This window comes from Chiloscyllium punctatum, chromosome 24, assembly GCF_047496795.1.
Source record: "Chiloscyllium punctatum isolate Juve2018m chromosome 24, sChiPun1.3, whole genome shotgun sequence".
NCBI lineage: Eukaryota > Metazoa > Chordata > Chondrichthyes > Orectolobiformes > Hemiscylliidae > Chiloscyllium > Chiloscyllium punctatum.
The window spans coordinates 38,979,109-38,992,030 of record NC_092762.1 but is presented as its reverse complement, the minus strand read 5'-3'; the positions used below and the strand labels follow the sequence as shown (position 1 = coordinate 38,992,030).

Genomic DNA, 12,922 nt, shown 5'->3' with positions numbered 1-12,922 from the left:
AAGACAGCTAACGATCCGCATCCATGAACACCAACTAGCCACGAAACGACACGACCAGCTATCCTTAGTAGCCACACACGCAGATGACAAGCAACATGAATTTGACTGGGACAACACTACTATCATAGGGCAAGCCAAACAGAGAACAGCCAGGGAATTCCTAGAGGCATGGCACTCATCCACAGATTCAATCAACAAACACATCGACCTGGACCCAATATACTGGCCATTGTAGCGGACAGCTGGAACTGACAACCGGAAGCGGCAGATTCAAACCACTATAAATGCCGGAGGAAACATCACAGAAGCGCTTCACAGGAGGCTCCCAAGCACTGAGGATGTCACCTAGACAGGGGACGAAACGTCTGCAACACAAATTCCCAGCTCGGCGAACAGAACCACAACAGGGTATTTCAATGTTTACATTTCATATTGAGAACACCCTCTATCATGTGTGGCAGTATCACCATGCTAAATGGGACAGACTTCATAAAGATCTAGCAACTCAAGACTGGACATCCATGAGGTGCAGTGGGTCATTAGTAGGAGCAGAATTGTATTCTAGCACAATCTGCAACCTCATAGCCTGGCAATAACCCCAACCCAACCATTGCCATCAAGCCAGGGAATCAACCCTGATTCAGTTGAGAATTTAGGTGGGCATACCAGGAGCATACTGAGGGTTACCATCCCTGAATCCCCTACTATCAACATCCTGGGGATGCCATTGAACAGAACTTCAACTGTACTCACCGCATGAGCACAGTAGCTCCAAGAGCAGGTCAGAGGCCGAGAATATTGTGGCGATTAACTCACCACCTGACTCCCTTAAGCCTGTCCCCCATCTATAAGGGCAGGCCAGGATCGTAATGGATTACTCCTCACTTACCTGGATATGTGCAACACTAAGAACATTTAAGAAGCTTAATATTATCCAGGACAAAACATTGGCTGGTATCACCACCGATGTAAGTTCCCCTCCAGGCAACCACCATCCTGACTTGGAAACATATCACTGTTCCTTCACTGTTGCTGCGACAAAATTCTGGTATTCTCTTGCTTAAGGGCAGTTTGGGTCTACCGACAGCATGTGAACTACAGCACTTCAAGAAAGCAGCTCATCACCACCTTTTAGAGGGCAGCTGGGGATGAGCAGTAAATGGTGGACAGCCTGCAACTCTCACGTCCCATGGATGAATTTAAAGCCATGTTGCAGTAATGTTTTAATCCTCTCCAGTCTCATTAGCCGAGCACTGTTGCATTTGCATCCAAAAGGTAGATATTCAAGTTTGAGTTAATATATAATAAGCAAACAGCAGAAACAAATGCTTGATCGTTAATCTTTAATTTTCACTAGAAACATCCCATGCTGCCTCTGCATAAAATTGATTTATGACTTACTCAAATTGATGTGAAATGTAAAACAGCTTCCACCTTCACCCATATCAATCTTTGAGCCTTACCACCTATCAAACTGTTTTCTCAAACAAGAGAAGCATTAGGTTACAAACTGCTATTGTTGTTAGAATTCTCAAAGTTTTAACCTCTGTAATTGAGGAAACCCTAGGTATTTTACTGCATCCAAGCAAATTAAAGAGATTTATGTGTATGTACGTTTGACTGTGCAACTCTGAGGCACTGGTCAAACAGTCAGAACTTGGAAGCTGGTTGACGGAAATAAAATAAGAGAGTCTGAAATTCCAGTGTGAAGGTAATAAGTTGGACATTCTCGACTTGGTAGGATGAATAGATCTTTAGTTCCAAAGAAACCTCCTGCTGGTGAATGGAAAAATGGGAATAGTCTTGCTGGCAATATTTGCAACATGTGTTGTACCTCTCCAGTGTGGGTTAGAGTCCAGATACAGCCATTGAAAATACCTGAATCAATCCTCCACATGTTCTGATGTTAAATTGCAGTCCTTTAAATCATCCTGAGAAGAGCAGCAGATCAAAAAGGTAACACTACAGATATATCTAAGCTAATAACTATAGGCCGACCCCTGTATCTGCAGAATTGTTTCCGCAGTTTCAGTTACTTGCGAATTACCGCGCCCCAAACATATTATGGAGAACAGAGGGACCAGGAGGCACTTGGGAAGGTATGTTTCTCATTGAAATGAATGGGTTCACTCTGGTCCACGGCTTTGGGATTCCACAGTAGGTCCTGGAATGTATCTCCCGCGGGTACGAGGCGTACTGCTGTCTTGATAAATTTAAAGCTCGAGTGTATCGTCTCAGTTCTGTTCAGTGTAATTTTGAAATACCTGTTATGGTTTGCTGAAAAACTGATTATAAGTCCACGAATGGGAAAGTATCACCTTCAATTTGGAATGAAGCACAATGAGAAGCCAAATAATCTATACAATAAAATCTTCTTGAGCTTTGAACAGCCATCTTACTTCTGCTCAAATTCTTCTTTGAGTGACCAATGTTATTTATGTTAATATATAAACAATTCCAATAGTACTCGAGAAAAGCAGTAAACCTATCCATTCAGTTAACTATTTTACATGATAAAAGTCTGAAGTTGATTTGGGATCTGAGCTCTATATTATTCAGCTTTCATTGTGTTCTGCAACTTGCCAAAATGAAGAGCCAGAGTGTAAAAAGGGACATGCTTGTCCTGGAAAACTTCCTGAGGGTATTTGTAATGTTGGCTTATTATGTTAATGTTGTATGACTTTAGTAATTTTATATAATGTTTATTTGCCCATTTAATGTGGGCAATCAAACAACAGACTTCCAGAATGCAAGGGTATCATTCTTAAGCTACAGCTCAGTACAATTTTGGACTGGCACCTGTAATTGAATTTAATACTGAAGAGGAAGTGCTGTTTACGAAGAGAAATTCATGAAATGCACAAGCTTGATTGAACACCTTTATCAAGATGGAACACAGATGGTATTTTGGTTGTTTACATCTGTTGTGACTCTGATAAATTTCACCTCTGCCCTCTCCTAGCTAAGACAGTTTGATTTCTTGATTTCAATTTTTTTTCCCATTAGGTTTGGGATCTGAGTGATGTTGATAAGGATGGCCACCTGGATAGAGATGAGTTTGCTGTGGTAAGTCTTGTCCTACCTTTGGTTGTGTGGTGAAAGCAGAATATCTCGGATTGAACTGGTAGTTGCTACAAATGAACAATCTGATTAAAATTTGCTCATTCAAATGAATGCACTGCATTTTTTGATGTGCTTTTCTCCTTCATTTAGATAGTCACACACTTGCTCTCTTTTGCTTGCACTGCATTTCTTGCTCGCTCGCTCTCACTTTGTATCTCTCTCTTTCTTGCTGACTCTCGTGTGCTCACTTGCTCCCTCTTATCTTCGCTGCCTTCCCTATCTCTCTCTTTCTCTATCCTATGTTTTCCATATTTTCCTGAGGAGGATAAGAATTATCAATAAACTGTCTGAGCATATGTCCTTCACTGCTTCGCAATTTATAAGCCTATCAATCTGTGCACCAACTTTTTGCCATCTGGTAAATGATTTGTGGTAGAGATAAAATCCCAGAGGTTACATCTGAGCCATTAGATGACCTTTAGAGATAAAGAAGAGGGTAGGATTATGTTTTGGGTGTTGCAGGCACACCTGGAGATTGATGCTTAAACCAGTTATTTGTGTTCAAATCCAAGTTCCTTGAACTTGAGATCGTGAAAATGTAAATATTATGGGATATGGGGTTACTGGCTAGCCCACATTAGTTGCCTAATGAAATAATATGATACTGTTGATTCTGGAAATAAGAATAAAAACAGGGAATTCTAAAAATACACAATAGGTCAGGCGGTGTCTGTGGGAGAGAAATGCTGTTTCAATGGTCTTTCACCAGAGCAGGTGAAAACCAGAAATGGTGTAGTTTTCAATCAAGTCAAAGTGGGGATAGTTTAGGAAAAGATCTCAAAGGAAAGCCTGTGATAGGGTGAAAAACAAGAGGGATTAAATGATAAGGGCTTGTATTGCAGAGCCAAAGAGAGTGGCAATGTCATGAGTAAAGAAACAAAATGTATGCCTAGACAACGAAGAAACTATAGGAACCAGGACACTATAGACCGGTGAGTGTCACATCAATGGTTTGGAAGCTATTGGGGAGAATTCTTAGGGTTAGGTTTTATATGCATTTGGGAAAGCATGACCTAATTAGGGACAGTCAGCATAGCTTTGTGCAGGTAGGTCATGTCTTACTAACTTGAATGAATTTTTTGAGGACGTGACAAAGGTAGTTGATGAGGGTTTTGACAATGTCCTTTATGGTAGGTTCATCCAGAAGATTTAGATTAGATTAATTAGATTAGATTGCTTACAGTGTGGAAACAGGCCCTTCGGCCCAACAAGTCCACACCAACCCTCTGAAGAGCAACCCACTCTGACCCATTCCCCTACATTTACCCCTGCACCTAACACTATGGGCAATTTAGCATGGCCAATTCACCTAACCTGCACATTTTTGGATTGCGGGAGGAAACCGGAGCATCCGGAGGAAACCCACGCAGACACAGGGAGAATGTGCAAACTCCACACAGACAGTTGCCTGAGGCGGGAATTGAACCCGGGTCCCTAGCGCTGTGAGTACGGGATCCACGGTGACTTGGCCTCGTGGATTGAGAATTGGCTTGCCCTTAGAATGCAGAGGGTGGTTGTGGAAGGATCTTTTTCTGGCTGGAGGTCCATGACTAGTGGTGTTTCACAGGGATCTATACTTGGACCTCTGCTATTTGAGATAAATATAAATGACTTGGATGAAAATGTAGGGGTGGGTTAGTAAGTTTTTCAAAAATTGTTGGAGTCGGGGATACGTAGAAGATTGTCAAAGTATACAGCAGAATACAGATCGGTTGCAGATATGGGCAGAGGAATGGCAGGTGGAGTTTAAACCAGGCAAGTGTGAGGTGCTGTACTTCGGGAGATCAAATGTTCAGTAAAAGCATACCCTAAACGACAAGATGTCCAGATGGATCTTGAGGTTCAAGGCCATTGCTCCTTGAAAGTGGCCATGCAAATTGGGTGTAAAGAAGGCAAATAGCATGCTTTCCTTTATTAGTTGGGGAATTAAGTACAAGACTCAGAATGTCAAGTTGCACCTTTCTAAGTCTTTGCTTAGGACATTCTTGGAGTATTGCATTCAGTTCTGTGTTCTTATTACAGGAAGGATGTGGGGTTTTTTTCAGAGAGGTTTACCAGGATACTGCCGGGATTAGAGGGTATAAGCTTTAAGAACAGGCTAGAAAAACTCAGGTTGTTTTATCTGGAATGGCGGAGCATGCGGGGGACTTGATAGAAATCTATAAAATCATGAGAAGTATTGATAGGGTTGACGGTAAGAATCTTTTTTCCAGAGTTGGGATATCTAATACTAAGGGGCATGAATTGAAAGTGAGAGGGGGAAAGTGAGATGTGAGGTGAAAGTTGTTTTTACACCGAGAGTGGTAGGAGTCTGGAAGGCTTTGGGGTGGTGGTGGAGGCAGATACATAGGGACTTTTGAAGGACTTTTTGATAAGCACATGAATGCAAGGATGGAAGGATATGGACCAAGGGCAGGCAGAAGGGATTAGTTTAATTTGGCATCATGTTTGATACAACATCATGGCAAGGTTTGTGAAGGTTTGTAGCTCAGGTTGAGGTTTAGGGTGTAGGTTTGCTCGCTGAACTATAGGTTTGATATCCAGACGTTTCATTACCTGGCTAGGTAACATCATCAGTGGCCACCTCCAAGTGAAGCGAAGCTGTTGTCTCCTGCTTTCTATTTATGAACGTCTGGATATCAAACCTACAGCTCAGCGAGCAAACCTACACCCTAAACAACATCATGGGCTGAAGGGCTCATGCCTGTGCTGTACTGTTCTATGTTAGGAGGTGTAAATGGCAGAATGATGAACAGCTACCAACCTAAAGCAGAAACCAGAGAAAAAAAGACTAAAACCAAAACTTGCAAAGGAAAGGAAAGAAAATGGAGCAGTGATTATGGCCTGAAATTGTTGAACTCAGTATTGAAATTATAAGGTGCCTAATGGAAAAATGAGGTGTTGTTTCTTGATCTTGTTTGGAACACTATATGAGACTAAGGACAGACAGTACGCACACAAACAAGGTGCAGAAAGAAAACGACAGGTGACTGGAAGCTTGGGTCATGTTTGTGGACTGAAAAGTGGTGGACTAAGGAAGAAAAAAAGATTGAAATAATTAGTTGAGTAACTGTAAGATTTGGATTAGAAGTAGATTATTCAGCCTATTGAGTCCGCTCTGCAAATCAGTGAAAAGGTGGCTGATCTGATAACTCTCAACTCCACTTTGCTGGCTTTTCCCGATGACCCTTGATTCCCTTAGTGATTAGGAATCTGCCTATCTCAGCCTTGAATATACTTAATGACCAGCCCTGTACAGTAAAGAATTCCACAGGTTCACTCCCTTCTGAGAGAAGAAATTCCAAACTAACTATCCCAAGCTACATGACCATTAAAATCACCGTGATTAATTTTACTGCCCTAGTTACATGCCCTCATTATCTCCTGATTTATTCAGTGTTCCATTGATTAGCTACTGTTAGAGAGTCTATAGATGACTGCTACCAGTATCTTCTTTCCCTTTTTATTTGTTACTTCCACTCACAGGGATTCTATGTCTTCACATCCAAGATTATTTATTTTTATCCTAGTTAAAGCAACAATGCTACCCCACCACCCTTTTCTTCTCATCTGCCCTCTCAGTAAGTCACATACCCCTGAATATTTAGTTCCTAGCTTATAATTATATCTCTGTTATGGCTGTAAGATCACTTTCGTTAACTTGTATTGTCCTGTTGATTCATTTATTTTATTCTGAATACTGTGTATTCAAGTAATGATGTATTTTTATCATTATTTCCCTTTGTTGACCCTATTTACCGCTGATAATCTATGTTTGTGTACACTGCCCCATCCTTTCCCATTCTGGATGTTGTTATCCAAACAGCTGGCCTGTAACTTTGCTATAACCTCTTGCTTTGTAAGCCTCTCCCAACCCCCTCCCACCTCAAACTAATTGGTCTAAACCAGGATTCAGCAGGATACTGGCCCCCTGTTTGGTTCGAAAGATGCCCACCTCACCAGAAAACCCTTCTACTCTAGTACTAGTTCTAGCACCCATAAACTGAAACTTATTGTATCAATTCAATCTTTGAGCCATGCATTTACCTTCACTTTATTAACCCTGTGTATTTGTCCTGGCTCAGGTAGTAGTCCAAAGATTTTTATCTTGGAAATTCTTTTTTTTCTAATTTAGTGCCTAACTGCTCAAGATCTTTCAGCAAAACCTCCTTTCTAGTTCTACCAATATTGTTGGTACCAAATTGGATGTTGACGACTGGCTGTCTCCCCTCCCTCTCCAAGGTTTTCTCCAGCCCGAGGAGATATCCTTAACAGATATCCTTAAGGCAGCACAGCCTTCAGAATGTGCACTCAAGGCTGCAGAGAATAGTATCTATTCCCCCAAATGGAGCCATCCCCAGTCACAACTACATTCTTCTTTCCTTTCCCCACTTGAATGGCTCTCTGTGCTAAGGTGATGTGGCCAATTTGCTTATTCTCAATGCAGTCCCCACTCTTATTCTCCCAGCTGCAAGAATATCATAACTGTTGGACAATTGTAGATGCTGAGGCTTCTTAATTTTAATCCCTTAGGTTGTCATACCTGCCCCTGCAGTTACATTCCCTGTCCTTGATCACAAACCTAATGAATTACCTAGTCTAAGGGGTGTGACTGCCCACTGGAGTACAGCGTCCAGGTAACCTTTCCCTTCCCAGATGTGACACAATGTCTGCACCTCAAACTGTAGTTCCTCAGCTTTGAAGTTCCTTGAGTTGTAAGCACTTACCGCAGATGTGTTCGCTCTGGATCACATTGGTATCCAGCAACTTCCATTTGTTACATCACCTGTCCTACCATCACTATTGTATTTGATTTAACTTCTAAGTTAATCAATTGACATTCCCAGCTTGTTAGTTCACTGTAATTACATTTCATTTTTAACAATAAAAAAAGTCACTTGCATCAAAAGAGAGGAGAAACATTGAAAACCAAAACACAGATTAAAGTCCTTAATTTTACTTTAAAAATCTAGAAACATTCACAAATCCTACTCAGCAGTAAGTATCTTTCCTTGCATGCACTGGTTTGGCATGTTTCTGTGCAGTTGGTTGGCTTCTCAATCCATGTGTTTATCCCTCCCACTTTGGAGAATTTACTACATGCAGTAAATGTTAGTTAAAGTATCTCTGTTCACCTTTGCACCAGTTTCCATTTTGAACCAAGTTTCCAGTAGTGTACTTCGTAACTCACTCCGCCTTCATCTTACTAAGTTAACTTATTCAAAATAGTGTCTGTAATCTCTAATAGTTATCTATAATTATCACAGAGATCAGTGTTGACAGTTTTTGTAAATCAGATGTTATATGCTTGAAGATGAAGCATGCCACATTTGGAAAATTGCACTCCCACCCATCTTTGGTTTCCAGAATCCAGTATTGAGCAGGGCCTAAGTCAAGATTCCATCTTGCCACAGCAGCCCCTGTCCTTTCAAAATAAAATAGTCTGCTGCTACATCACATGTAAATAGTACACTCCAACTCCAGTAAGAGTTGGTGTCACCAAAGGCACCAACTCTTATTTCCTTCACTATGTTCTATGACTTATGAGTGTAATGGTCCCTCCTGACCACTCTTCCCTTTTTCTTCCTGACCCCATCCCTCCTCCTAACCATGACCCTTGTTGTATATTTGTTATCATAATACAGTACAATTCAAATTCCACCATCTGCCATGGCTGGATTTGAACCCAGGCGTCCAGAACATTACCTGAATCTCTGGATTAACAGTCCAGTGACAAGAGTCCTCACTAAAATAAAGCAAAGAAATACCCATGCAGAAACACATGAACTGGAAGAAGGAAAGCAAGCCAGCAGATCTCAGAGATGCCAGAATTTTTGTTTTAATTCATTCACAGTGAGAGTGTCACCAGCATTTATTGGCCATCCCTAATTGCCCAGAGAGTGGTTAAGAGTTGCATAAAGACCAGACCAGCTAAGGATGGCAGTTTCCTTCCCTAAAGGATATTAATGAACCAGATGGGTTTTTCCTGATAATTTGCAGTGGATTTGTGGTCACTATTAGACTCTTAATTCCAGATTTTTTTTTATTGAATTCAAATTCTATCATCTGCCATGGCTGGATTCAAACCTGGGTGTCCAGAGCTTTATCTGGATCTCTGGATTAACAGTCTAGTAACAATAACGAATGCCATCTCCTCCCCTAATTATGATGATCTTCAAAATGGAGATGTGACCTATTATGTTAACAACAGATGGGCTTCCCACAGGTAAAGTCATTGTAAGGATCCCCTTCAGTTGCTTCCCCTCAGTAGCTAAGCGCTTCTACCGGAGTCTCCATGCAGATTCCATCCATCAACAAGAAGTGGACATGATCTTAACAGCAAGACACGTCCAGAAAGGCAGAGAACAGCAGTGCACCTTTAGACATGGCCTCCTTCAACCTCCCAAGGGCTTTCAACTGAGAAGGATAATGGAGCATTCTCCCCATATTTAGATGACTGCAGAAATTTGTCACCATCCTCGACATGCCATGATCCTCACCAGCTTCTCTAATACATTGGGGTCAGGCACAGTTTTGGAATTGCATATCGATGAAGCTTCCCACTGGAGTGGAGCTTCTCTACAGGATGAACAGGCAATTGTTCAACCTGTGCTAGCTCTGGTCTAGTACCAAGACCACCTGTTCCACCTATGGCAGGTTGTGAAGATCAACATTGGACTATTTCTTCTTAGATTGTCCTCGAGGCACAAAGGTGACTTCCTTTCAGTCCGCGTTGTGGGCCTTGAAATCACTAAATGGTTCAATGCTGGTTTTGCACACATCTCATAAGAACAGTTTACAATGGATTTGACAGCAGACTAAGCACTGTGGATGTCCTGTGGTTTCTGTTTATTGATTGTTACCAAATTGACAGTCATTCACTGTTTCAGTAGATCTTACTTTGTAGGAATCTGGAGTCTAGTAACATTAAGTTTTTTGCAACAATCCTTCTGTTGACACTGCTGTCTTGGGGCAGAAAAAGGCTGAGTTAAGATTGTTTAATGTTTCAGAACAAGGCACATCTACACCTTAGTTCTTTGAGCTGGCTGTTTTTTGCCCATCGTGTATCACTTCAAGCAAAGATATCAATGTCATAGTGCTGAAATTCTGGAGTGACAGTTGCAGTGTGATGTTCACATTTGTCACTGTTGGGGCTATCCATGATGGTCTGAATGTTCCAAGTCCAAAACATCATTTTGCGGAATGGACAATGCTTGAAAGTAGGTTCTTATTATGGAATAGAGTTTGTATGCTGACATGGTCCTTCCAGAGCAAGGCCTTTACCCATATTTGATATAATTGGAGAAAAAGTGTTATGAAGTTGAAGGTGTTAACTGTACACTTAAGAGAGAGTGAAAACTGTTTTGCAGGCAACTGTCATGTGATTGAATAGCAGTCTCGGAATAGACTGGAAAATTGAAAATATGTAACATTTGGCTGTGAAACAAATACCTGAGTTTGTCAACATAGCAACCATTTTCATTCAACCAATCGGTTTAAATTATTCCCCAGGATACTAAAACCCAATTGAATTTGAATTTATTGTTTTTGGCAACCTTGAACTGATGAGACAATCCAATGTTGGGGGTATAAAGAAAGAGGTGTTTTGAGAGTTAGCCAGAGAGTGCAACCAACTACCATTGTCAGAGTAATTACCAGCAAAACACTCTCTATCAAAGGTACCTTTTCATATGAAACATCTCTATAACAAAAGACTGAAGGCAACCCAGGGAGATCTTCAGCTGAAGGAAGAAAGACACCAACAACAGCCGCTGGCTGGTTTTAAAATGAAGTTAATGTAATTTTAATAGGGCCTTCTTTTTGGAACAGTATATTGTTATAGAGTTGGAGGTAGATAACAAAACTTTAAGAGAAAGGAGGCTTATAGTTGTAAGTAGTTGTTGTTTAATGTTCACTTTTAGAGTTAAAGAATAAGTTGATATTTTTTCTTTAAATAGTGGAAATTGGGGACTTCTCTGTCACTCGTATATGAACAGATTATGAGGCGAGGTGAGCTTTTCTGGCTGTTTGGTTTAATTAGCAGAGGGATTCACTGCCATGTCGTAACCAAAGGTCTTTTGCACAGGCGTGGACAAACAAACAGACATTATTTCTGTACACCTTCCCCATCCTGGGAACACGCAGAACTCTTTCTGCTGCTGAAATATTGACACAGACTGTGACCAACCCGTTACTGTTGTGTTTGCAGGCGATGCATCTCGTTTATAGAGCTTTGGAAAAAGAGCCAGTTCCGTCTGTTTTGCCAATTTCACTTCTGCCACCGTCCAAGAGAAAGAAACAAGGACCAACACTCGCTGGCTCTGTACCAGTGCTACCTGCCAGCCCTCCACCGAAAGATAGCCTGCGATCTACTCCTTCACATGGCAGTATTAACAGCCTAAATAGTGCTGGCAGCATCTCTCCAAAACACATTAAACAGGTGATGAGCTAAGAATTTCACTTGCATTTTCTTAAGATAGCTTGTATTGTCGTGGCTCCGTCCTTGGTAAGAGAATATATGTAGGCTAGACTACTGCAAGGGAAGCTTAGCATTTGCATATTTTATCTCTTTTTCTGTACAACCCCCCTGCAACATACACACATTCATCCCCTCAAACTCGTCATTCCAAAATATGGTGAGGGTTGGAATCTTTATTTTTCAATAGTTGCCCGTATGATCCTTGTGATGCAAGTCCCGGACATTGGGTCCTAGTGTCTTACATGCTGCTTTTCTTCACATGCTTTTTTGGCTGGTAATAATTACCGTAATTTCTTAACTCTTATTCAGCCCTAAGTTACTCTCAGTTTTTGTTGTGTAACTTCTGTCTTCTATCACGAAGACATAGAACATGGAACAGTACAGTACAGGCCATTCAGCCTTCGATGTTGAGCCGACACACACACAAAAATTTGTTCAAAATTTGTTCAATGTCTCTGTGATTTCTTCATTTCTCATGATTATTTCTCCTTATCTATGCTTCTGAGAGAGTAACATTTACTTCAGTTACTCTCCCTTTATATAATTGTAAAAGCTTTTACAGTTTGTTTCTGTAGTCCTAACTGATTTACTTTTGCATTCTATATTTTCCCCACTTTATCAAGTTTTGGTGGCTCATTGCTGCAATCTACACCACTTTCAAACCTCAAACTTACTACTGTACTTTGCAACATTGTGAGGTTTTACTTTTATTCTGATACCATCCTTAAACTCCTTCGTAAGGTGGGGATTGATCTTTTTTGCTGAGCTTTTGCTTTCAGAAGCAACCCTGGGTGAAGATCCTTAATTTCTGTAGAAGCAATTACCAGAACCAGACTGTGCACATAATATTGTTCTATAAGTCTAAATTAAGTGCTTTATGGTGCAGCGTTACAAAAAAGTACTAGTGCAGGTTTTAAATCCACATGGTTTTGAACTGGATGACTCCTATATATGTACATTTGACTAGCTTTCATTCTAGTTATCTCATTGCAAATACAGAAATTGATCAGATATTACAGTAAATTGTCCTCTTAGTTAAAAATATCACAACGCTAGGTGATAGTCTAACAGGTTTATTTGGAAGCACTAGCTTTCAGAACGCTGCTCCTTCATCACGTGGTTGTGGAGAATAAGATTGTAAGACAGAATTTATCGCAAAAGTTTACAGCGTGATGTAACTGAAATTATATATTGAGGAATTATATATTGTGGCACAGACAGCCTCACAGGGAAACTTACACCTTCAATGCGTTATCTGGGCGGATATGACACCAATTGGTCAAGTTCACTTGAGAACGTAACTTTTAAAAAAAGGTTCTG

The 12,922-nt window shown here is 40.8% G+C and overlaps 1 protein-coding gene across 8 annotated transcripts in view; it reads left to right on the top strand.

Annotated features, from left to right (window-relative positions):
• The window catches only part of eps15l1a (epidermal growth factor receptor pathway substrate 15-like 1a), a 377,875-nt gene that overhangs the window by 134,480 nt on the left and 230,473 nt on the right, over positions 1-12,922 (top strand). For all 8 annotated transcript variants that reach the window (XM_072593645.1, XM_072593644.1, XM_072593643.1 and 5 more), the window contains 2 exons: positions 3,007-3,066; positions 11,333-11,563. In XM_072593645.1, coding sequence (XP_072449746.1) covers positions 3,007-3,066; positions 11,333-11,563 — 291 coding nt within the window. The remainder of the gene's footprint in view (positions 1-3,006; positions 3,067-11,332; positions 11,564-12,922) is intronic.